The following is a 25,767-nucleotide window of genomic DNA, read 5'->3' as shown; positions in this document are numbered from 1 at the left end:
ACAGTTTTCTATCATTATTTTTCCGAAGCATCAGAGAGCTCATGTTCAGAAAAAACACGTTTATAGTCAGTTTATTTGTTCCCTTCTCTCCTAAACCGTGCAAATATTTTGATAGCCTAATTTGTCGGTCGCTCTTTAAACACTTTAGAACTTTGCTACAGCCCAGTTATCCTCTTTTTCGTCTTGATGCGTAATATATACAACTAAAAGGAAGTCGCGGTAGTTACCTCGGCGTCGGAGAGAAAAATATTTTAGTGAATAGCTATAATTAAATTCTCTGTTGAAACGCAGGCTTTATAACTGCGAGGGCGGGATCAAAACAAAGACTTCTACGTGCACCTTGTCACGTTCTTTTCAACATCCAGGGTAGTACACACTGGGAAATGAGTTTTATGACTAGGAGAGAATCGCTAGGTTCATATGGCTGAACCGTAGCCTACTAAGAAGGAACCCAACCCAGTTTGATTTATTCCGTCTCTCGCTCCTCTGTGTGCCCAGCTGTTGTGCAGCTGTACTGTAAATTGGTTTTTACATATTTTTCTCCTATATTCTGAGTAAAATTTTGGAGGAATGTTTCACCGTAAATTCTCATGTTTTAAAAAACTGACTATTACCAATACTGCTATTTTCACGAAGAAGAAAAGGAAAAGGAGATGAAAAAGAAGGCAGGCCTGTAAGCCATATACATTTGCACAGAAAATGGACTGAAGTGGCAAAAGGTTAACATTAACTTTATTGCCCTTGATTTTGACAGATGATTTGCAAAATTTTTCAGTAGGTCAGTCTGAGAATGAAAATCTTTATAATTGGATTACATTGACCATTTGGCACCAGAGGTACCATTCTACACTGGCACCAATGCCATACATCACACAAAGAACTGATACTGTACTGGTTAAATGGAAGAATACTGTACATCAAACCATAACAACGCATGAAAACCAATACAGACAATTTCATCTACGATTGTTCAGAAATCAACAGAATTCCACTGACAATCGTTACCAATTTATCAGAATTCGGAACCTACAAACTTACAATTCTGTACAAAGGGAAAAAGTAACAATGCCCTTAACCTAAGTGTGTAAACTCTCAGTCAGTTAATTTGGCATGTTGAATATCATGGGTTTCAGTAGTAGAGGGTTCAATTAAACATCATATACAATCTGTATTCAATCTGTTAATTTTATTACAAGAGTGTCTGTACAGTCTTTGACTCAATTTGTCGCTCTCTGGCAAAATGGAACACTGGCAAATTTACTGAATCATTGAGTTACTGTAAGTGGGCAGCAAGAGAAAGTTGTTTGACAAAAGTGCTTGACACCATCTTTCTTCTTTTGCTACTGTGGTCCACAGAAAGACTTACAGGTGGAATGATAATAGAATACTAATGGATTCTATTCTCACCCTCCCCCACAGGATAGAGCCCCATAAGACCACGAAGACAGACAAAGAGGGTGAGGGAGAGACAGAGAGGGAGAAGGAGGGAGATGACATGCTGAAACAGAGAGTAAAGGGTGAAAAAAAAAAACGTTTTTGTACTTGTCTCTCTCTCCAGACAGACACAACCGGGAAAATGGGATGAACCATGGTGTTGCCACAGTATGAAGAGGGGGGAGTGGACCAGTCCACCACATGCAGAGATGGGGGAGGGTACGCAGGGATGATTTTAAGGAAGTTGTCAAGGAAACTGGACACGTGCAGAAGACCAGTAGAGGGGTTCAGGCATGGCCACCTGGACACGACACGTAGGACATGACCGCTTCTTCCAAAGCCACTCTTCAATGCACTGAAAGAAAGCAAGGCCATCACACAGAGGGATCAGTCAAAGACATGGAGGAGTGTATTTGACCACTGCTGATTCACAAAAAAATACTGAATCATCTTAAAACATTGCTTGTGTGCCAAAGAAACGGTTTGATGTTTAGCCGGTAATTGGCATTAACATGACTTCAAATGCTAACTGCAGACGAGTGTTTCTAGCATTCATGTGCTAAAAAGCTCTTGCCGTAATATGGCACTGACCTTTGACACTGAGTAATTGTTACAGTTTTCTATTTTGACCAGAGAAAGATTTGTTCATAATGCAGTTCTGAAGATACAAAATGTGGTAAGACAAGAAAGAAATAGATTAACTACCCTCATCCTTTTTTTGAGGGATATTTGTGGATTTGTTTTAGTAACACAGAAACTACCGTCCATGGACACAGATAATTCACACATAATTGACTTTGCTCATATGTCGATCAAATGTTCTAATCAACGACTACAAAAAAAAAAGTTTAAAATGCTCAGGATATCAAAAAGATAGAAATGCTGTTACTAGATTATTTGTAAATCTGTAAGGTTTTCTTCATGTACTGGATACCCTGAACTGAAATATTACTATGAACCACCAAATAGGACTCACAAATTCAACAAGGAGACTGAATATTATAAACATTGTTATGAGACACATGCAGTATATGATCTCTCATTGCTGTTCATCTTTACTGCACGCTCTCCAAACAATAAAATGTTAAACAGAGATAAGATGGAGGTACTGTGGTAAACTCTGAAATTTGTCCTAACGACTCTCCAGTTTAATCCTGTGGTTCCAGATAAACAGTACTGAGGCTACTGATGCTAGCTGGATCCTTAACTGGAGAATTAAAGATAATATATGCCTTAGAACCTCTAATGGGTCAAAGAGTTCTCGGAGTGGTATTTGGCTATGAAAGTCTGTGATGTTGTATCTAGACGATCGGTGAGGGTATTTCCTGCTCAAGGTGTTCCCATAGCGACACGTTAGCGTTGCCTGCGTAGCGAGAGTTGACGACGAGGCATACGATGCTCCTCTTGTCCAGCGCAGAACGGCACTTCCTTCCGGCGTTCGCATGCGGCCGCAGAACTCCCACTGCGGGGACGCAGCCCCTGATCCGGCCTCCTCCCCTTATTGACCGATCAATTAGAGACAAGTACTTGAGAATCCAAATGTCAAAAGTCCCAACGAAATGCCATGCAGTTAGGCAGAATACGTAGACAAGCAGACCTCTTCGGTTCAGGATTTCGCCATGCTAATTAGTGCATGCATTAGCGATATAATCACTTGCTGGTCTGTGCCAAATAGCGTTACGCTTCTTGATGCCTTTCACTGGGTCATGCAAAGGAAGATATGTAACTGTACCCTGTCTGTTCTGTTTATTGCTACCACCTCAGGTGATGCAACACTTGCAGAATATCCAACGAGAGGCAAGCATGGACCAAGAGCCACACCATCACACATACACACACAGTCCTGCACATGCACACACGCTCACACAACCTAAAGAAATATTTTGGTACTTTTTAAGACCATGAGATTCCCAATTTTTTGGATATTTATATCCACAGACTTGATCCACACAATACCACAAGAGGCTAAACCACAGACACACGGGCCCAATGGATTTTACAAGGTATGCGCAAGCTATAAAAACAGACGACCGTACATGCAATAGCTGATCCACTCATGGGTAATCCACAGTAAATGATATTTTTACCTCCTTGTGGAATCGATGTGAGCAATGGAGCTCCTGCATTCCTCCTCCACCACCTCGAACGTTGTCACGACATATCAGACAGTGGTTATCTGCGTCACCCTACAAAACATACAATGTGCAAAACTGTCATAACAGAAGCTTTACAAATTAAAGCTGATCAGAGAGCAGGAAATATTAACTTTACTACTGCGCTTTTGCTTGTTTGTCCTGGTATATGAATCACGCTGTTCCCAGGAATCAAGTGTTTTTTGGACTGCATCAACATCAGTTAGAGAAAGTACCCCCCCCATCTTTCTCGCTCTGTATCTCTCTCTTGTTCTCTGTCCTCTTTCCATATATCTTTCTCTCTCTCTTTTTCTAGTAAAATGCCCATCCGTCCCTACTGCCCTCTAAGCTGTTTCTACACATGAGCAATCAGCAATGGTTTATGTGTGTATCCTAGAAAGATCCTGTATCCTACATGTTTTGCTATCTTGAAAAAGGGAGAGTTACGAAGAACAGGCAGAAGCCTTACATTGAGGAAGAACTTGTGCATTCCGCGAGATTCTGAGAGGGAATCTTCCCCAGGGAGAGACATTCTCTGGTTGTGGATGCGTAGCCTGCGCTCGAATGATTCGGTCAGTTCTGGGATGGGGGTGATGCGGTTTTCTGCGGAGGACTTAGTGCGACCGTTGTCATCAGAGGAGACGCGACGGACACGAGGGTGAGACCTGATCTCTTTCTCCTCCCGTGTTTTCAGGTGGACGGGTGCAGGAGGCATGGTAGCAACGTGGAGCTGGTTCAGCTGCATAGCTTCAAACTGTGACTGAGAGACACACACAGAGAGAGGCAGAGAAACAGAGAGAGAGAGGGAGAGGGAGAGAAGGAAAAAGGTAGAGAGACAGAAAGAGAGGGAGAGTGGTGAAGATTTCATCAACTGCTATCTCTGAAATGGTCATAAATCAGTTCGACAACCAGATTTTCACATTTTTTGTATAAATTGTTGTTGTATGTGTGGGTTTTTTTGGTTTTTTTGTATTTGTTTGTTTTCGTACTTTGAAAAATCAGCTTTCCAAATAGAGCAATCAAGTCAAGGATTTCACCTCTACTTAGCTTTGTAAAATCTTAATCCGTGTTACAGAAACTAATCCTAAAGGTATTTTTAAAGTGCTACTCTGCTCTTGCATAAAAGTCTCACACATTCGTCAGAGCAATATTCGGAATCACTATTCCATGTCTCACAAGTCTGTCTCATTATACAAATATAAGGTAACTATTCACTGTGAAAAGAGACTTCTCTGAAGACCCATTATAGCCTTGTGTGAACTTTTGCTTTCAGTCAAGCCAATTATAGGAGTTTTACCTATTAACCTCACTGGGGTTACAACTCATTCATTAAGGCAGCTCTGGACAAATGCACACGTCTACACATACACACACACGCACATACACACGCACACACACACAAAGAGAGAGACAGACATACATACATGTAGAAACAAAAGCGCACATCTGAAAATATGTTTTCTCAAGCTGTTCAAGTTTGTGTATTTTGTTGAAGAGGCAATGAGTATGAGAATGGTACAGAATGTTATGTGGCCTTTAGAATGTTACATTTTCCAGTGAAAATTATAGAAAAACTATGGCGATAACGGGGGATCTTTTAAGACCAACACAGTAAAGTACAAATACACAACAATGCATCAACTTTTACTGCAGCGTTTAGGGTCATCGAAAAGAAAAGTTTGATTACATAGAATATATATTCAACTAGTTGACAGTAAATCTGCAATTGTCAGGAAATCAGGTTCAGTGCTTCAAGGTTAAAATTATTCATGTAAACAAAATTCTCAGAACTGTTTCTCTGTTCTGTTTAAAGAGCGCAGCTGCCTCCTAAAGGATATTTTGAGAGTAGACATGTACCATTTCTGTCTCTTTTCCCCTGACACTGGCAGAATTATAAGGTTTTTTTTGGATGAGAAGAACAGGTGTGAAAACGCATTAAAACAGCGTGAAGGAAATTGAATCTGAGCGTGTAGTGAATTCCTGTTCACTTTTTTTCCCCTTGTCTACTTGTGAACCAGTGTGAACAAATCTAGCCTCAGGCATAATAGAGCAGCTCGTAAAATCATTTTCATTTTCTTTTTTTTTTTTTAAATGATGTGAAAACTGGAAATGTACTTGCATTATTCTTTGTATTCACAGAAAAGATGTATTTTTATTTATTTAATACCTCTTGCAATATATACATTTTATCTCAAATTTTTACAAGAGTTTTCATCAGATCACTAACAATAGGCCTGCACTATGACTTTGCCATTATTAAAGGTATGCATTCTAAAACATGAATCTTTAGGGGTTTTTTTGTTTTTGTTTCTGTTTTTGGTTTTGTTTTTGTTTTTTCAATGCTCACTGGCTATTGGTAAGAGTGTGGAAAGGATAATGAAACTAGATTGACTGGTCTTATAGGAGGTGAACAACATGTCTCGCACAGGTGAGTGCAGGAACGTTTCTAAAAACCTCAGCATGAACACCAGGTATGGGGAGATTATTATCATTTTATACCTGCTGGGTTCCTGATAATTAATTCATCATCACAGGTCTAACTTTCAAACAGACGCTCAAGCAATACAATGAGCAAAACAATACGAAGGGTTTTAATCATTTCTAAGTGTAAATGATGTATGACATGTAGAAATCTCTGGATTGTGTCAACAGCAGGCTGTTTTTAATACTGAATATTTGTAAATGTCAGTTATCATTGTTCTGTTAAATCATAAATGACATCTGAGCTTTGTTTGTCCTGGAGTGATGTCTGTTAGGAATTCACCTGCACCCATTACTTTGCATTTGTTTGTTCAGTGAGGTGAATGAAATGCGAAGGCTCAGCTCCCGCGGTTTTAACCCGTGGGCTTCTGACTGGATCTCCCCTCGCATCTCTGTAGACTTTTATCTCAGGTTCTCTTCTAGCAACTGTGACCACACACTCTGTCATGCAAAGCAGAAAATGGTAAACTTCTGTACGAGTGCAGCTTGGCCATCTTAAGCTCCACAGATCAGAAATGTTCAAAATAGTACACAGGACTGCAGCACACTACACTAGCACACACCACACTGTGCTCTCCATGCATGTAGCTTGTCAAGTATTGATCTGTGTGTGAGTGTGTGCGTGTGTGTGTGTGCGTGTGTGTGTGTGTGCATGTGGGTGTGTATGTGTGGGGCACTGGTGCACTGATTGATAATAGGTCAAGGCTGGTGTAGACCTCTCACACTTTCAGTGTTTCTGTCACTATGGGCATTATGTAATTTCAGCTATGTATCCACACTCTGTAAAAAACAGCACAACAAACTCCAAACTCTTAACATGTTCTCAGTGAGCTTCAAATTTCCACATTAATATAAATTAGGACCACATGATAAACTTTATTTGAAACCCCTGCATGCTCCCAACTCTATTTCAACTATAAAATGGCTCTGAACATGAGGTAAATTCAAGTGAAAAAACTCTCATCTCTTCATACGACATGCCGTAAGTATTCCACCAGGAGTTCTTTATTCAAAACTAATTTGGATTTTATCCGTGGATTTGTTGCCATCTCAGATCAGTCAGTAAACTTTCTCTCATTGGCCTCTTGATTAAATCCATTGCAACACAGGCAATGTTATGGCTTCCATTCACCTCAAAGTATTCAAAACAGAATGATCTAGTAATAATTGGATCATATTTTGTTTCATACTTATGAATGGATTTCTGACTTATAATCATTTTTTAAGCCGTTTGATATCTTAAATTATTAAGTTGCCTAGAATCTAAAAGCCATTCAATCAAAATGCTATGAGTGAAACAAGCTCTGCTTTAAACTGGCATACAGAGCTCTAAATTCCTTGAGTTTTCACTGTTGTAATGAAGGTGGCTTGTAAGGCCAGTTTAAAATATAGCGAGTTCAGCCATAAGCATTACCATTGAACCCTACATCCTTCTGCAAAAACCCATAAACATATATACAACCCATAAACACACACACACACACACATACTCATACACACATGCGTTCCTCCAATCTGCCCATTTGGTTTTGGGGCTCTTACCATGCATGGCAGGGACGCACGCCGATCGGCTTTAGCACGTGTGGGTCTCCTGAAACTCCTCTTCCTCTCTTTGGCCTGCTCTTCCTCAGCTCCATGACCCCAGTAACTACTCATCCATTTGGTGAAGTTTCCATCATCGTCCTCCTCATTGTCCATAATAATGGCGGGTAGAAGCCGGAGAGACAGCGTGATGACCGGCGTAGAGCTCACTGGAGCTCCGAAATTCCTGCAGAAAAAGAGTTCTACCAGACTTCTTCTTTTTCGGTTCGTCTAACCGAGCCTCGGTCGGCTTTTCCGGGCTACGATAAAGCGAGGTTTCCCACTGATGAGATGTTCCTCCGGAGTTAAGTCTGGTCGCAGTGGAGCGGTAGAACTGCTGCCTGAGTGTGTGAGCGTGTGTGTGTGTGTGTGAATGTGTGTGAGAAGAGACGGCGTGCTTCTGTTCCAGGAGATGGGCAGGGTGGTGTCTAGTGGTAATCAGGTCCCACGAGCCAGTTAGGTCCTCAGTGTGTATAGTTTGTAGCTGTAAGCTGCCCCAAAAATACACACCCACAGCTTTTGTTCAGGTCTTTAAATAAGCGAATCCCCTCTAATCTATTTACCATCAGAGGGAGGGAGGGAGGGACAGATGGAGGGAGGGGGGGAGTAACACAAACTGACTGTGTGTGTGTGTGTGTGTGTGTGTGTGTGTGTGTGTGCGCGCGCATGCAAGAGAGAGAGAGACAGACAGACAGACAGACGGAGAAACATAGAAAGAGAAAGAGAGAGAGAATGAGACCAAGAAACAGACAGACCGATAGAGAGAGAGACAGAGAGAGAGAGAGAGAAAGGAGGTGAAAGGGGGTCATACTGCTTTTAATCTTTCCATTACAGAGCCCAGAGCCTGGGGGGCTCTGCTTGCCACACACTGAAACTCTATTTCGCCCATACTTTCCACTGAAAACATGAAACCTGTCAATAATTATGGAGTGCAGCATGTGTATGCGTGCATGTGTGAGAGTGGTTGTGAGTGTGTGAGTGTGAGTGTGTGTTTGTATGTGTGTGTGTGCGTTTGTGTGTGTGTGTCTGTGTGTGTGTGTGTGTGTGTGCGCGCGCATGTGTATGTGTGTGCCTAAACGCATGCTCAGCTAAGTATAGGATTGGAGTCCACAGCATCCACCAGTAAAGACTTATCGAATAATGTTTTAAACTAACAGTTAATACTGCCTGTCTCTACATGCAAAATGACAACGTGCTTAACACACAAAAGACCTATATTTCAGCCATGCAAATGCATCTCAGGTTCTATCACACAGCCTGTGTGTGTATGTGCGTGTGTATACAGTAAAATGATGCTCATTAGATAGATGCAGCAGAGACTAACCTCTTTTCTCCTTTGTGCGCTGTGTATTTTTGGGCTGACCCCATTCTAGAATATGACAAGCCCCCCTCATAGAAGAACTGGGGCGCAACCGAACCCCTCCAGCCCTGTCTCCTGTCCTGCTCCAGTTGTTCTCCTGATAAGCCCAAGGCAAAGGGGCAGTGTACAGTGCAGAAGACCTCACTGACCTGTTCTGACAGAGATGTAGAGCACCTGTTGTTGAACTGCTGTGTGTCTCTCAGATCTATAAAGGAGACTGTGATGATTTTTATTTATTTATTTATTTATTTTTGGCTGCCTCCGTCTGCTGCACATATGGGTCAAATCGTCAGTACAGTACAAAGTGTGTCTCAACAGCTGAGGCAGTGTGAAAACAGCCAAACACGTTGTAGCTGCATTTTCAGGGGCGTCTGTTTGGAGAAAAGGAGGAATTTTTATGTGAGTCATTTTGGCTCATTGACAAATTTGTTCAACCCTGTTTTTTTTTTTTTTTTGTTTTTTTTTCTTTCATAGAAAACCACGGTGTGTTCATCCTCATACGCAGCTGTGACACAGAAGTGCACTGATGATTTGACCAAACCGCTCCAGTCCAAACCGAGCACTGGTGCAGAATAGTGCAGAATGAGTGACCTAAAACCGAGTACAGTCAGTGGTTTACTATAGAGCAGGTCATCAGTGGTTTAATGAGTGAAGTCGAGATGTATGGAGTGGACGTATGGCTGATCTGGTATAGAGAGGAATGAATGATATGGTTACTACAGAACGACACTGTGATCTCTTTATGTTCGCATATGTTTGCATTGCAGTCAATGTTTTTTGGCGTCTCACCTGGATTCCATTTTTGGCTCAGTTTTGGAGGCTATTAAAATTATTTATCGAAACTCTTATTATTTGACATTTATGCACTATTTTCATACTACACCGAATCCAGAGTACATCAATGAATTATTAACAATCGTACTCTACTAATGGACTCTTAGGTACCCTGATAAAGAGCTTTGATCCATTCAAACAGAAGAGGTTTGTTGCTGTAATCTGTCAGTCATTTTTAAGACCTGTGCCCTTTGGTCTTTAGGTTCAGTGCAATGAAAAGGAATGTGAAAAAGACGAGGGCAAATCAAACTGCCACATGTGGGATGTAGTTCTCATTTTTTACTCTCCTGTCTGAACAGGTCCTTCTTAATATATCGAGAAATAAGACTGCATGTTTTGTTTTGTTTTTATTGGGGGTTTTTTTGGACATGCTTAAGAATGTACTATATTCTCCATATTCCTTTTATAATAAGCTTTTATGAGTTCACTGGTCAGAGCTAAAATCTACAGCAACTGTGATTTTGTGGTTTAAGGTAAAACTCTCCAAAACAGCTTACCTCCAGATTTAAACATGACTTACTCTTTCATACCTGTATCTTGTAACCATTTTTAGAAATTGTCCTTACATTGGAAAAGTGTATGTAAGCGAATGTTTTGATTACTATTAGTAGCAGTAATAGTATTGCTGTTGTTAATAGCAGTCGTAGTAGTGGCGGGAGTAGCAGTAGAAGTATTTCTTTTTAGACATCTTGTGCAGAAAAAGTTTCTTTTTTCTGACATCTCTAGCTGTAGCTGTAGTGAGACAGCAGAGTGAGTCATTTTAGCCTCCTGTAGAAAAGTCCAGACTTAAGGTTCTGACTAAGTTTGACAGACAGATCACTCGGGGACACAGATGATGGAACCATCTTTGCCGATTATGTCAGGGTGACTAAAGCTCATTACTTCACCTTTGGCCGCATTTAAACCTCAGCAGAACAACCATAAGCAGATATGGTTAAATCATTATCCTCTAAATGACTGAACTCTGGCTCATGGTGCTAAGAATGCCGGCGTGACTGCGTTTATCAAGACCTCCAAATATTCCACACAAATCATGGCTTTATGATGGTCTTGGATTACAACATTACAATGCATCTTCAAGCGCTACTCTCTTTTTTTTATCAAAAGAGTTTATACATATAGAAAATATGCTATCTTCCTAAGTCAATTTTCAATCATTATCAGTAAATCTTCTCCCTTACCTCAGTGAATGCTTATTTAAACAAATGAATGCAACATTTGGTACAGTCTGTTGTCTCAGACTAAATATTTGCTCACAAATGTCTGGCTCTGGCCTCAGTTTATTTTTACTTCTTTGTCACTTGCAATATACATAAACATTCTCATGAGCTATTTACCTTAACAAAGAAAGAATATCTCCAGACACATATTCTGTCTCATAAACAGGTAAACAGACAGCAGAAAACAGAATCTTGATTTCTAAATATAGTATGTCCTAATGAACTTAACTCTAAGATAGGGAGACAGAACTTCTAAATTTAGACCATGTGCCAATAATTCTCTCTCACACAGGCAGACATAGAACAAGCCGAAGTACCTTTAATCACCTGAACTCTCAGGGTTTTCGGGCCGCGGCACAATTTAGACAACTATCACATAACACCGTCCCATGATGCACCTGGTGTCAAGCCCGTAAAATTCTTCTCACTTCAGGACGCTCCCTGTACTGACCTCAGCTTAGATAGTAACAGACTTGCACACCAGCATTTACATAACTAAGTTGTATTGCTAATTGTATGAATACTGTCAGCTTTGCATGGCTTAGAGCACATGAGAGAAAAACTTAACTATGTTCTAGACAGTGACTGGATTATGCTTTCCTTCATAGCTCAGTGTAAACATGGTCTTAAGTTAGGCACCTAACTCCTGAATTGTTCCAGTGCCAAGCAACCTCAGAGATTCAAAATCTGAGTATAAATCACTCTAGACGAGAGTATTTTCTATGCCCAAGAGGGTAAAACAGTCCTGTGCTTTAGAAATACGCACCTTAGTGCTGTATGTACTTTAGAAATCTTTATATTTGGGTTTTATGTATTTAGTAAAGATCCTCTTGGATTACTGGTCTCCAGCGAAACTGTTCATCTAAAATGGAGCCCAAACTCATCAGACAACATGTCAGATCAGAATATTTTTAGCACAAATACAGATTGATTGTGTCTCGTGTTCCAGCTCAAAGCTAAGATTGATCAGGGGCCCTTTCTGCGCCTGGTGCATGGTCTGTATTGAATTGATTTTTCACATCATGTGTCATTCAAGAGGGGGCATTGTGGCTGGTGGTATAAGCTCCTGACTTGGTCAGTCCAATTCACTTGGATACTGATACTGCACTAACAGCTCTAAAGTTTCAGTCAGTGAGATTTCAGTACCTCTGGAAGATTCATGCTCTTACTAGCAGGGCCTGGTTTAGACTGTCTCTGTCATAGGCAATTAGACAGCTGAAGACAACATATTGTTTTCTTCACAGGGAAGACAATATTCATTTCGATACAATAGATAGATAGATAGATACTGTAGTATTTTATAAATACACTTATTGATGAACACTGAACACAGTGACAATGATTATCCGTGTATCAATCCATAGTGAGAACATTGTTTACATTACACAGTTTAATGAGAAAGGTGTTTGGCACTAAGAATTATGCCTTAAATCTTTTTAGAACGCATTTGATGTTAATTAACATGTGTGACAATGTTACATGCTGAACTTTTCATAGACAGGAACATGTGCCTTTTATTTGATTAAGCAAACCAGCAGGTCTAGATTGATCTCTCGGACTAATTTTCCCGAGGTTATCTTTAAACTATGGAGCTATTGTCGGAAAAGGTTTACCATTTCCTTTAACAGTTTTTATCTAAAAAGAGGCAACAACTTTCACAAAAGAAATTCGAGACAGTGTGGTAACTCCACTTTATCAGTCTTCCCCCTTTATTTATATTTACACTTTGTTCTCATGGCAGCACCAGTGCCGTTTGAGTTTAATACAGAACGGGGAAGGACAAACGTGTCATGTAGAATGAATGAAACAGGAGGAACAGTATTAATGAGATACAACATGTGGTGCCTTTGAAATCGCAGCAGGTTGCCGCCAGTTGACCTCCGGGCAGATGGATCGAGTGGCTGTGCCTGTATCCACGCGCTCCCACCAGAGTTCAATACACACAAAAATGTGACCATGAAAAATCAACACCAGGCCAGCGCTCACACTACGCCAGCACACGATTTACAGCCGAAGTCCATGCCACCGTACCTCTGAGCAAAAGATATGAAATATTGTTCACCATATTAAGGAAAACTGAAAATCAATTAGAGATTAGGTTAAGGTTAGCTTAACCAAACCAGTCTGTTCCAGCAAAACATAACATTAAAGTCAAAGCATGGACTAAATCTAAAAATCTTTTGTGTGCTGTTCCGGCCGTTACATATCTCTGTGGTAAATATTTGTTGCCTAATTTGACATGCACGTTTGTAACGGGCAACGTACCTCTACCTAAATACACCTCCGAGTAAAAGTCCAATGGTTGACAAGGGATCGTGTCCACTAGATGACGCTGTTGCATAAAGTAAAGCTCCACTTTCACATCTTTGACGAAGACCTAAATAGATTTTTCTCCGACTCATTCTTCAAGCACGCTAAATTGTCATTTATCCTTTTTTAAAAAATGTAGCATTGGGTCGCACGTTCTATCACTTTTCATTAAAATTGTCCATAATGGGTAATACGCTCTGATGATCAGTTTTGCATTTCAAAGTTTAACAATGGTTTTAAAAGTTACAATGTTATACCACTGAGGTTGTGTACCATTTGGCGTATACGTGTTTGTAGCTGTAACAGGGAGTCTGTTAAACTCTAACTCAGACACATCAAGGAAGAGGGGGGCGGGGGTGAGTACACGACCCTTGCAGCCGCCAGTATCCCACAATGCCACTTGGTCTACTTTGACCTCGCTGATTTCTAGCCCGCTGAGAAGGTAGTGGCAGGTGGTGTGTGCTTGTGCTCACTGGCCATTGCATGGTGGATGATGGCCGCCTCAAAGCCTGTTGAACCGCAGACCGGGAGTGGTCTTCCCCGCTGGCAACTGGCACTCCTTGTGGGAACACCAATCGTACTGGGTGCCGGGGCCTTGTACCTTTGGAATCGAAGCCGTACGAAGGAGAAGCAAGGCAAACGGAACGGGGAACGGAAGACTCCAGAAGGCAGTGCTAGTCCTGTACAGGGCCAGCATGGAGCAACTCATCCACAGCAGGAGGAAATGGTAGGAACTTTAGCGTTAGTGCAGTGTCATTCAGACATTCTAGGTATGTTACCTAGAATGTCTGAGACTCTTAACGAATGAATGTTATCCACGTCGTTTCTGTATTATCTGCCAAACAGAGACAGCTGTCAAGGACACTGACTGACAGATACGGCTAGGTGAGCTAGTTGGGCTTGGCTAACGTTGGTTGTCTGATGGCAGGTGGCTAGATTGCTAATATTAGCACGTTTTCAATAAGATCGGAAGTAAAAACTTATTGTCATGTAGGAATATTGTATTACTTGGTAAGCTGACGACGTACACTATAAGTCACTAGTCTACAACTTCACTTTCTGCTGCTAATTACTCTTCATGAACTCGTACAAGATCTGTTAAATATATGGGGGCGGGGAAGTCTGCATGTGTAGCTAGCGGGTACTGAACCACTGAGCACGATTAGCAAGCTGTGCTAGTTAGCCATGCTAGCTAGTCAATGCGAGGACTGAGAAATCTGCGCACCTTATCTTAAATGTAATTCCTTCTTTTTGCCGACATAGTTACGTACGACTAATCTACTGGTGAGATACAAATGTAAAAAAAATACGTCATAAGTTTTCGCAAAGAAATGAAACGTTTTGTAAATAGGAGCTTAAAAGTAAAAGTATGTAGGTGAATTAGCTTGCCACATGTGCAATTACACAACTAACGGCTAAGGCCAGCCGTTAGCATTTAGCCTTAGTGGCCTGCCGGGTCCTGGCCCTATCTGCAATAACTTCTCTCACGCTGCTGATATGTAGAGCACTGTAAATTTTAACCAAACGGAAAACCACAGAGAGGGTCCAAGGGTCACAGAGACCCACCTATATTCGACTGTACTCTGTGTGCAAAACTTTACTGAATCTAAGTGAAATATGTAAACCCTATAACCCACTAATTTCAAAGTCGTAGGCATGAATGAATGAATGAAGGTAGCACAATTAATCTCGTGTTTAGTGTACACGCTTAAAAACCAATTAGTCAAATAAACTGATGCATTAACTTTACTTTTTCAAAGCCACTGCCAGCTGCTCAAAGCAGATTATTATTGGCTGAAGATGTGCTTTTATGTATCATTTACATGTGTCTCCAGCTCCACCCGTCAGACGTACGAAAAATAAAAGTATAATTAGGATGACTCATTGTGTATGTCAGAAATCATCTGGGCAGTGTGTGAAAAGCCAGGTGTACTTTAGAGCTTGCCGCCACACACACACTTTATGTTTTAAGATAAGATTTGATTGTTGTCATGCTGAATAACAATGGGGAGACAGCACAGGTCCTCTATCTGTCAGAATAGTTGTCAGGATTAACTCAGATCAACAGCTCACCGTTTCTGAGGGTTTTCTTCAGCCAATCAGTGTGCAGGCTCACAAAAGGGGCGGAATCTGTATTGCCTGTGTACAAATTCAATATTCCAATAGTGGTAGAAAATTTGCTGTCTGAGATTTTAATTCTTGTGAAATACAAAATGTGTACGTGCGCATTTATGATGGAGCACTGGTTGCAGAGTTGTCTACTTCATGAAAAAGATTCAACAATTTGCAGAACACCAACCTTTTTTTGCTTCCTGTTCTGTTGTCATGTTGTTTAGATGGAGCTGTGCCTGTGGTTCTGTGTCTTCATGTAGGAAGACAGATTATTGGGGGATCTGGACTAAGTACATACACACACACACACCGTGAGGGACTTATAGTCACAATGCCTACTAATCCCCTGTCTCTTGTTTACTGATCATTGGCTAAGCCAACCGCAGAGACAAAATGGTTGGATGTTGCAAGTGAAACTTTTTTAATCAAATCTCCATTACAAAAACTTTCACTGCGTAGATATATGAGTCTATTTAAAAGCTTAAAGTCAGTCAGATGTCCCTTGTCAAAAATCATTGAAGTAGTAGTTAGTACTGTTTGGTCTGTGGAAGGCAAAACATCATTACAACATTTTTGGCTAATTACATGAGCAAATGAAAGCTTTTCATCTTGGTGAGACAGATCTGTCTGTACATTTCTGGAAACCATTAAGATTAGGTTTCAGTGTGATTAGAAATGCAATTAAACGACCTCCACAGAGTCCTCTGGCATCGTGCTCCCAGGCCTGTGACATTAAACCAAACATGGACAGAGCAAGCATTTGTATCATTGAACCATGATCTGTATGATTTCTTTTTAATTGGGAACCTAAGCTGATGTGTTTTTGGAGCTTTGAAATGAATACCTCTAAACAGAAAGATGGAGGAGACGTAGCAGCCAGCCAAGCCGAAGGCAGTAAGGATTGCTTAGAGTTAGTCACTTTGCCTCCAACTTCAGCTGCATTTGAACGTGTCACGATGGTGAAATGACTGACAGTTTCTGTGGATGGCACAATGAGACTCCTTTAGAAATATATCCTTTCCGCAGCTTCGTGATGATGGGAGCGTTACATATTTGAAAAAATATTATTAATTTATATGGAATTAGAGAGGTCTTAGGCTATGTAGGACTGCAGCAATAACTGCATCACCACCATACCGTGGTATTAGGAGGCGTACCGTGGTATTAGGAGGCGTACCGTGGTGTTGAGCCCTTCACTGCCATTACCGTCATAGCAGCTTTTTTCCCCCCTTTTCTGAGAGTGCTGTTGTCCTCATGTAGCTTTTGGCTTGGTCTGTGGCCTTGTCTACGCATATCCGGATATTTTGGAAACTCACTTCTTTCTATCGTTATGAAAAGGATCACGTCCACAGCACATGCATTTTCTCCACATGAGAACGAGTAAACGATTCTAAAACGCTCAGACCTGTGCACTGAGTATACGCATAACATTTAGCAAGCGCATCGTGTCAATGTAAGTAACCTTCTGGTCGACTGACCGATCAAATCAATCGAGAGGACTGACACTGAGGAGAAGTGGTTTGCGAGTCTGGTGTTGAAAAGTAGTGAGCAACTGCATCTGTCAACAAATAATGTTATGGGGGGAAACATTCAATGTATGATAACCCTTGTCTATACCCATGTTTATTAATTATAATGCAACAAAACTCACGTAAAATGCTTTTAAATGTGTGTAAGACTTATTTCTTTAGTTTTAAGTTAATCAATAAAATATTTAATATTTTATATGGTGTTTGAAATGCACGCCATGAATAAACTAGTACAGTTAACCTAGGCGACGGCCTAGAACTCAATCAATCAATTTTTGTCTAGGACAGTAGATAGAACAGTAGAAACGATGTTTCTTGTTGCAAAGCCAAATGTGTCATTGCCAGTTCGGGCACATTTTGGGTTTGAACCCAATGACGAGGGGGAACCAGCCAATTGAGAAGAGGCAGTATGTCACATTTGCGGTAAAAAGGTATCAGTGAAGTGGGCTAACACAACAAATCTTAAATCGCATCTGAGAACAACGCATCATTCTGTGTGTGCTGGACTCGGACCATCAAGTGAGACCACTTCGGCAGGGTCAAGCACCCACCAAAGACAGTTGGGAGTCACAGAAGCTTTTGCGAAACTTAAAAAATACAACTGTGACGGCAACAAGTGGTGAGCGCTCAGATGAACAAATAATGAAACACAGGGGGGGGTTGGTTGCGGTATTATATTATATATATTATTCTTCGAATACCGCAGTAAGGAGATTTCTATATCACTGCAGCCCTAGTCTTATATGATCAAATTTCTAAAGGAATACAGCTACCTCCAAAACCCCAAGCCTGACACATTGAGATAGAAATAAAAAAAAAAAAGGGGGACATATCTACTTAGGTCCACACAGTGAATGTTAACACAACTTTGACTTGCGATTTACACATCCCCAAACTCTTAATTGCAGCATTCAGTTTACATTCTGTGAGCTTAGTTCTCTATTCTCAGTATCAGCAAACTGGACTGAATAGGGCTCAGGGATCCTTTGTCACTGCAAATGTGTTTGACTTTGTTTGGTGCCATCACAATCCTGTGTGTGTGTGTGTGTGTATGTGTGTATGTGTATGTATACATATATATATATATGTATAGATAGATAGATATAATAGAGAGGAAAATAATCTATCTATGTTGCTTGATATGTTAAAGAGGCTCTCTCCACTCTCCCAGCACACTGAGCACAGTTCCCAACCCCCCTCTGTCTGTCTGTGTGTCTGTCCACAGAGTCCTCTGGACAGAGCCCAGGCTGCCAAAAACAAGGGCAACAAGTATTTCAAGGCTGGCAAATATGAGCAGGCCATTCAGTGTTACACAGAGGCCATTTCACTGTGCCCCAAGGACCAGAAAGGAGACCTGTCCACTTTCTACCAGAACAGAGCCGCAGCCTACGAACAACAGGTCAGTGACCACTGTTTGGTTTCTGTTTGAAAACCCCCGTGACAGAAAGGTGCATTATTAGGCTGAAACAATTGAACTGTGACGTGGAGCTGGAGCGCGGGCTGGCACGATGTGACCGTGTGTTTGTGTCGCTGTGTAGATGAAGTGGACAGAGGTGGTTCAGGACTGCAGCCAGGCTGTGGAGTTGAACCCACGCTACGTTAAAGCTCTCTTCAGACGGGCCAAGGCCCTGGAACGACTCGACAACAAAAAGGAGTGCCTGGAAGGTAAACCGGCGCACCCCCCGAGCCTCCCATGTCATTTACATTCACATCTGTCGACTCACCCTGTCTCCGTTTATCACGGTTACGACAGAATGACAAGCCCTTCACCTTTTGTTCAAGCACCGCATTTGCATCATCACAACTACACTAATTCCATCATCCATCGTTTTAAAACCTGAAAGCCACTCGCATCTCATTTGTATGTAGAAAAGGCATGGTAAACAAAAAAAAAAAGCAAACTTTTGGTACTTTAGTGTGTATTATGGAAGATAAACCCTGAAGGCTGTCCTGTTCCTGTTCTAGCGCGTTGTGTTACAACTTTTTTTATCGCTCTCTGTAGATGTGACTGCGGTGTGTATTCTGGAGGCCTTTCAGAATCAACAGAGCATGCTGCTGGCAGATAAGGTGTTGAAGCTGCTTGGGAAAGAGAAGGCCAAAGAGAAATACAAGGTCAGAGCCCGCGCTGGCTTTCGCTTCCCGTTTAAAAATGCCACCCGAGTTCCTTTTTTTTTTTTGTAAGATAATCGGTTTCATCTCTCCGTCCGTTCTCACGCCGTAGAACCGCGAGCCTCTGATGCCGTCCCCCCAGTTTATCAAATCCTACTTCAGCTCCTTCACCGATGACATCATCTCCCAGCCCCTACAGAAGGGAGAGAAGAAGGATGAGGACAAGGACAAAGAGGGCGAGGCCGCAGAGGTCACAGAAAGGTCAAATGCCGTTATGTTTTGGGAAGAAAGTGACTGGACCTAGACAGTAATCCTGCTCCAGGGCTTTAAGTTAGCTGACTTACTTTTGCTAAATGGGCGAGAGGCTTTTTTCCCCCCTTTTTATAGGATCTGTGAAATGGTCCCTGATTTGAGACCATAAATGATCTTTTTAGAACTTGGTTGATGTATAGACTTTTAATGCTGTTTTAGTATTCAGTGATCGCAGAGTGAGTGAATCAGCAGTGTACCACTCTTGTAACATGAATAGTCAGACTAACATGAATACATAGTATATGTTCCGTGTGCGTTTACATTATAGCACATGAACTGTTCAGCAGCCCTGTAATACTGAACGCTCCTGTGGTATGTGAAACTCGTATAGTGTTGAATGGTTATGGCGGTGCATGCGACACACACACGGGTCAGTGTTTCTCAGTGCTACCCCTGGAGGACCAGAGCCCTGCACCCTTTGTGTATCTCTCCCTGCTCTAACACATCTGCTCCAGTTAAACAAGAGTCTGAATATCAGATGAGGAGTCAAATTGGCTGTATTAGAGCAGGGAGACATCTCAGAGATGCAATCCTGTAAGCCTTTAAAAACTGAATTGGGAAATGCTGTTTCAGTGTACAGTGCTAACAACTCCTACAGTATGTAATAAGTATACAGTGTTCAGTTGACCTGTATAGTTGACATAAATATGTTGTTCAGTGCTCTTTTAGTGTTGGAACACCTGTCTAATGTGTAAACTGTGTAGTGCGCTGCTGTGGTGTTGGCTGTTCATGGTGTATACTGGTTGTGTTGTGTACCAGCTCTGGTTACTTGCGGGCGAAGCAGTATATGGAGGAGGAGAACTATGACAAGATCATCAGCGAGTGCAGTAAGGAGATTGAGTCTGGTGGGAGGTACACAGCGGAGGCGCTGCTCCTCCGCGCCACCTTCTACCTGCTCATCGGCAACGCCACGGCCGCCCAGCCCGACCTGGACCGGGTCATCAACATGCAGGACGCCAACGTCAAGGTAACATCAGACCAGTGGAGACATGCTCAGTGACATTCCTGTAAACATTTCCAGAGACGTTAGGTGGTTGATTCTTTTAGATTAGGTTTTTGCTGTTGTTCTTGTATATGGATAAGTGAAGAGTTAAACTTGTGTGTGTTTGTATTTGTGTGTGTCTGTGTGTCTATGTGTGTGTCTATGTGTGTGTCTATGTGTGTGTCTGTGTGCGTGTCTATGTGTGCGTGTCTATGTGTGCGTGTCTATGTGTGCGTGTGTGTGTGTGTGTTTGTGTGTGTGTTTGTGTGTTTGTGTGTGTCTGTGTGTGTGTATTAGCTGCGGGCCAACGCGCTGATAAAGCGAGGCAGTATGTACATGCAGCAGCAGCAGCCTCAGCTCTCCACGCAGGATTTCAACACGGCGGCCGAGATCGACCCACGCAACGCAGACGTCTACCACCACCGCGGACAGGTACCATCTCATCCCTCATACTCTCTAACGCTGAGTCTGACCCCATGCATGTAACTCTTTAACACTCCACCGCCCATCCACTACTGAACTGTGGGTGGTTCTTAGTGGCTGATTACTCAGTGGCTGAGTCTTTTGTCATTTTTCACCCACAGCTTAAGATCCTGCTGGACCAGGTGGAGGAGGCCGTAGCTGATTTTGATGAGTGTATTCTACTGCGTCCAGACTCTGCCCTGGCCCAGGCGCAGAAGTGCTTTGCTCTGGTTAGTACCACCAGGAGGCGCTGTTGGGCATCATTATCTGGTTATATGAAGTACACAAAGGCTAAACTAAACCTGCTTCCATCATCTAAAAAGAGTCTTTTCTAAAGAAGGAATTGATGTTCTTTCTGGTTTGTGTATTTTTAGTATAGGCAGGCCTACACAGGGAACAACCCCTCACAGGTTCAGAAGGCCATGGACGGCTTTGAGGACGTGATCCGGAAGTTTCCAAAGTGTGCAGAGGGCTATGCTCTTTATGCACAGGTAGACATACACACCTGTATAATCACAGTTAAACTGCGTTGATACAAGTGCCTACATTCATTTGAGAACAGACACCCTCACACACATTGAATAAAAAAAATACCCACTCTGCTTTACATACACAGACACACATTTACCACACATTTACAATCTGTGCTCTGCCTGTGACTTGACTGTTGAGTCTCCTGGTTTTATCCAGAGGATATTCTAATCTCTTGGTTTGTTTCAGGCTTTGACTGACCAGCAGCAGTTTGGCAAAGCAGATGAGATGTATGACAAATGTATTGAGCTAGAGCCCGATAACGCCACAACCTACGTCCACAAAGGGTCGGTCTTAAGTTTTTGACTCTTTTTTCCCTCCCTGAGGGAGTTTAAACCGTGTCAATGATTCATTCTTACAGTCTTTCAAGAGCTAGCTCTTTTAAAACAGAACATGTCCTGCTGTCTCCACTGTGTGGTGAGAACTGGAGGATGTCTAGGAGCAATGTAGTCTAGTGAGTGTTTTTTGTGTTTTACAGTTTACTCCAGCTTCAGTGGAAACAGGATCTGGACATGGGCTTGGAGCTCATCAGCAAAGCCATTGAGATCGACAACAAATGTGATTTTGCCTACGAAACCATGGGAACCATCGAAGTCCAGAGGTTGGTCTTTTTTTTTTTTTTTTCTCTCCACACTTCACAAACAACCAGGTTTCAGAGGATTTAATCAACAGTCACGCTGTTTCGTTTAAAACGTGCCCCTCATTTCCGTGACATTTGACCTTTTTTTTATGTAAAAAGCCTTTGCTTAGTTTAGTGGTCGTGCAGTTTCACTCCCAGATTGGCTTGCTGTGAAAGTGTTTTGATCCAGGCTGTGTGCTGGGACTAAACGTGTGACTGTTCTCCACAGGGGGAATCTGGACAAGGCCATAGATATGTTCAATAAGGCCATTAACCTGGCCAAGTCTGAGATGGAGATGGCCCACCTTTACTCTCTGTGCGACGCTGCCTACGCCCAGACAGAGGTAGCCCGGAAATACGGGTTAAAGCCCCCAACGCTGTAACTGACCCCCCCATCCCCATTCCCACCCCACCTCCTCTTACTGCCCACCACATATCACATCATTTTATTTTATTAAAGACATTAACTCGTTATTTAGAAAGGAAAACCGAAAAGGTTCTGTGACCATAAGACTATGTTTACATCACCTTTTATTTGAGTACGATCGACAGTGAGTTTAAGGGGTGCATAGGAGGAGTAAAAAAAAAAAAAAAACACAATAGAGGGAGTCAGGGGAGGACAGAGTGAATTTGTGTAAAAGAGAGTCGGTGGTTTAGTTCACACGCCCCTCTTGGCACTTAGTATGGCCCAGGCCACACCCCAAACCACACATCCCCCCCAATCAGTTTCCCCCGCTGTGCTTTTAAACGACAAACAAGCTCAAGCATACTGTCGTCTTTGTCCCTGCCAACCTAAACCAGGATTTGTCTAAATTTGAGATATACTCAACCCATGCTCTTCTGAGTTTTTTTTTTTTTTTAGACACTAAAATAACTAAAAAGAATGTCAGAGCGAACATCACCAGTTAAGCTTTGTGAAGTTTGTTTGTTTAGTTTTTTCTACCCCCCCCATGTCTTTTTTTTGTCACTGTGATGCTAAAATGGTGCAGACTGTTCAGTTCTGTCTGCTCGCCTCCACATCCTAAAAAAAAAAAAAAACTAAATGCATTTTCATCCTCTGACAAGTGCAGGATTAAACTTGTAGTCAAGACGTGTATGTGTAATTAGTCTGTTCTGATGTCTTTGGTGTATCACTGGCATTGAAGAGAAAATGTGATAATGGGACTTCGACTATAGTCAGCTTTGAGGATGTGGGCCGTACCTTGATTTATTTGTTTGTGTGTGTGTGTTTGGAGGGTTGGGTAGGGGGCTCTTTTTGTTTTTTTTTTTCTTTTTTTTTTTTGCCTTTCTTTTTATATTCTGTACAGCATGTGTGAAATTTCACTTTATAAATAAACGTTAATATCTTTATTCTGCTGTAACACTGCTCTCCAGCCTTTTGGTTGGAACAAAATCTGGATAAAATTGTCTCCATAAACAAAATAGATTCTACCTGAACTGTGAAAAAACTGGAAGCTTTGTTTTTGGGTTTTCTTTTCTTTTTTTTTTTCCCTTTCTTTTTTTTTTTTTTAAATTACCTTTTTTTTTTAAACAATGCTTAGTCTGTATTCAGACCAGAGGGGACAAAATGTTCTATCATGAAGCTTTAGTGACTCATGTCAGTTCTGATCATCACGTTTGATCTCCAGTTGAAGTGGAATTAAAAAGGAAAAAGAATTAAAATATGACTGAGTATATTCTCAGATATGCACCTAAAAATGACAAAGAGGAGTCATAAATCACATAGTTATGAGTCAAACACTCCCGACGATGAACAGCATATTGACCAGTCTTTGTTGCCTCAGCATCATGGAGAATGTTTCACCAATGTTTTATAGACAGCTGCTGGCATTTTCCTCTGCTTTTCTTCTGAAACATTATCAAGGGTAGTACTGACTTTGCTTATCCTGGCTTTGCCCTAATCCTGCATTCTGATGCATGCCAAAAATGTCCTGTCAGGTTATGAGGTTGAGCTTCATTTTGGCCAGTTTAGAGTTCTTAACAAACCATGTGTTCATAATCCTTGCTTTCTGCTTTCTTGTACAAAAAGCACTGAATATACTGTCCTACAGCAGAGTGTACAAATTAATTATTATTTTTTTTCTAATCACTCTGCATTTTGTATAACCATCCATTTTCTCATCCTTCAGGTTGTGTCGTTACGTCATATTTCACTCAGTTTCACTACAGTGAGTTTCTCGTTACTGAATAAATTGAGCTTCACCATGAGAGGTTTCTTCCCTCTGATTTACAGGGCTTACGCATCTTTTTGGGAATACTGCCCTTTGTCAACCTCTGCCCTTTGCTTCTTAGAAGTATCAGTACCTGATTAATTCTTCATAAAACACATCTGCACTTTGACACATCTGTTCCTCTCTCTCTCTCTCTCTGCACTTTCTTTGACTGTAAAGGCCCTGTGAGTCAGCACACTAAAAGCCTGAACACTAATGCCTTACTGAGGGTTTGCAAAGTAACACCCACAAACGACATGTAGCTAAACATTCAAATTTCTGTCACGTGCTTCCATCTCTATTGGGTGAAGTTCTTATGTTCTTTGATTTTGGGATAGATACTGTAGTAAGATATAGTCTCAAAAGGGTTTCCTAATAGTTTGGGAGTTTTAACTGAATTAACTGACATTAACTGAATTTTGACTGGCTCATTTTAGGCTTCATCTTGTTATCTTTTTAATTCAAATTATTCTTAAGCATCACTTTTTAGTAGCACTTTATGATTCCCCTCTATGTGAATACAAGAATCTGTTAATGGCAGTCAGTGATGTTGAATTAAATAATCTCTTCTCAAATGATATCTTGAAAAATGTCTTGTTGACAATGCAGTTGTTTTAGTTATAATAGAGTGCATTTGCGTTCTAATCAAACTTCTTCCTATCTGTGTATTTTGTGTAAATATTTGTCAAGTGAATAGTGTGAGATGAGTGCAGTTTATGAAAAGGAGCAGATATATTATCAGAGATGAGATTATATGGGAAAGTGTCCCACCATGCATGTCAAATTTCCTGTGATGTTTTTGAATTTGCTTGCTTTTTTTCAGTTTAGAGGTGGAAATGCATTTGACTGGATGAACCAAACTTCAGCTAGAGAAGAAGTTTGTCATTGCATGTTTAAAACTCATAAAAAGAAACTAACTGACTGCTGAAAAAAAATCGATTTGAAATAAAGTGCATTTGCTGAAAGAAATCTCCCCGAAACGGAGATTATATGTAAACATATTTTATCCCTAATCTGGTGTAATACATTCCAATGCACAACCAGTGCTACCAAAGACAGGCCAAAGAGCTGAAAACATTTTGGAAGAAAAAAGTTGTTGGTGGGATATTTTTTGTAACGTTAATGTAAATTTAAGACAGCAATTGCCATAATGTTAAATAAAATCATTTCGCTGTTTTTTTGTTTTTTTTTAGTAAACGAAACGTGTGTATTTAAGACTTTATGTGGTTCCCAAATGCATTCACCATTAACTTCAGTTGTCTAGATGTCCGAGAGATGTCTGTAGGTCGTTCGGGTAATGAGTGGTGGATCGGTGGAGCGATATTCTGGTGTGTAAAAGAAATCTGCGGGCTAAAGCGAGATTAACTGTGTGAATTCTTCACGTTCATATTTACTGTTAATTTTAGATGCTAAGGTCCACTTTCTCTCCTCTGCAAGTGTAAACGGCAGGGTACTGCAGCACTCTCACAAGAACTACGAAGACCTCACAACCTCTAAGTTAAAAATGGTCGCATACGACATAGGAAGCATAGTGATGGTGGGTCATGTT

General features: G+C 41.3%; 2 protein-coding genes across 3 annotated transcripts; one reads left to right on the top strand and one right to left on the bottom strand.

Annotated features, from left to right (window-relative positions):
• Positions 1-2,787: 2,787 nt before the first annotated feature.
• Positions 2,788-7,745, bottom strand: lnp1 (leukemia NUP98 fusion partner 1). Its single transcript, XM_030791052.1, has 4 exons — positions 7,590-7,745; positions 4,101-4,326; positions 3,522-3,622; positions 2,788-2,931 (listed from the first exon to the last, which is right to left on the bottom strand). The coding sequence occupies exons 1-4, from the start codon at positions 7,743-7,745 to the stop codon at positions 2,788-2,790; spliced, it is 627 nt and encodes a 208-aa protein (XP_030646912.1).
• Positions 7,746-13,809: 6,064 nt separating this feature from the next.
• On the top strand, positions 13,810-23,234 carry tomm70a (translocase of outer mitochondrial membrane 70 homolog A (S. cerevisiae)). 2 transcript variants are annotated; one of them, XM_030791770.1, is made up of 13 exons: positions 13,810-14,079; positions 14,785-14,796; positions 18,219-18,392; positions 18,532-18,658; positions 18,996-19,105; positions 19,215-19,363; positions 20,174-20,381; positions 20,694-20,828; positions 20,981-21,088; positions 21,233-21,349; positions 21,579-21,676; positions 21,868-21,990; positions 22,238-23,234. In XM_030791770.1, exons 1-13 carry the CDS (start codon positions 13,843-13,845, stop codon positions 22,389-22,391), a joined length of 1,752 nt encoding a protein of 583 aa, XP_030647630.1. In that variant the 5' UTR covers positions 13,810-13,842; the 3' UTR covers positions 22,392-23,234. The 2 variants fall into 2 exon arrangements, with proteins under 2 accessions (XP_030647630.1, XP_030647629.1); XM_030791769.1 differs by lacking the exon at positions 14,785-14,796.
• Positions 23,235-25,767: the final 2,533 nt, after the last annotated feature.

This window comes from Chanos chanos, chromosome 14, assembly GCF_902362185.1.
Source record: "Chanos chanos chromosome 14, fChaCha1.1, whole genome shotgun sequence".
In the NCBI taxonomy this organism is placed as follows: Eukaryota; Metazoa; Chordata; class Actinopteri; order Gonorynchiformes; family Chanidae; genus Chanos; species Chanos chanos.
The sequence above is the reverse complement of the archived record's forward strand: the minus strand, read 5'-3'. Positions and strand labels throughout refer to the sequence as shown.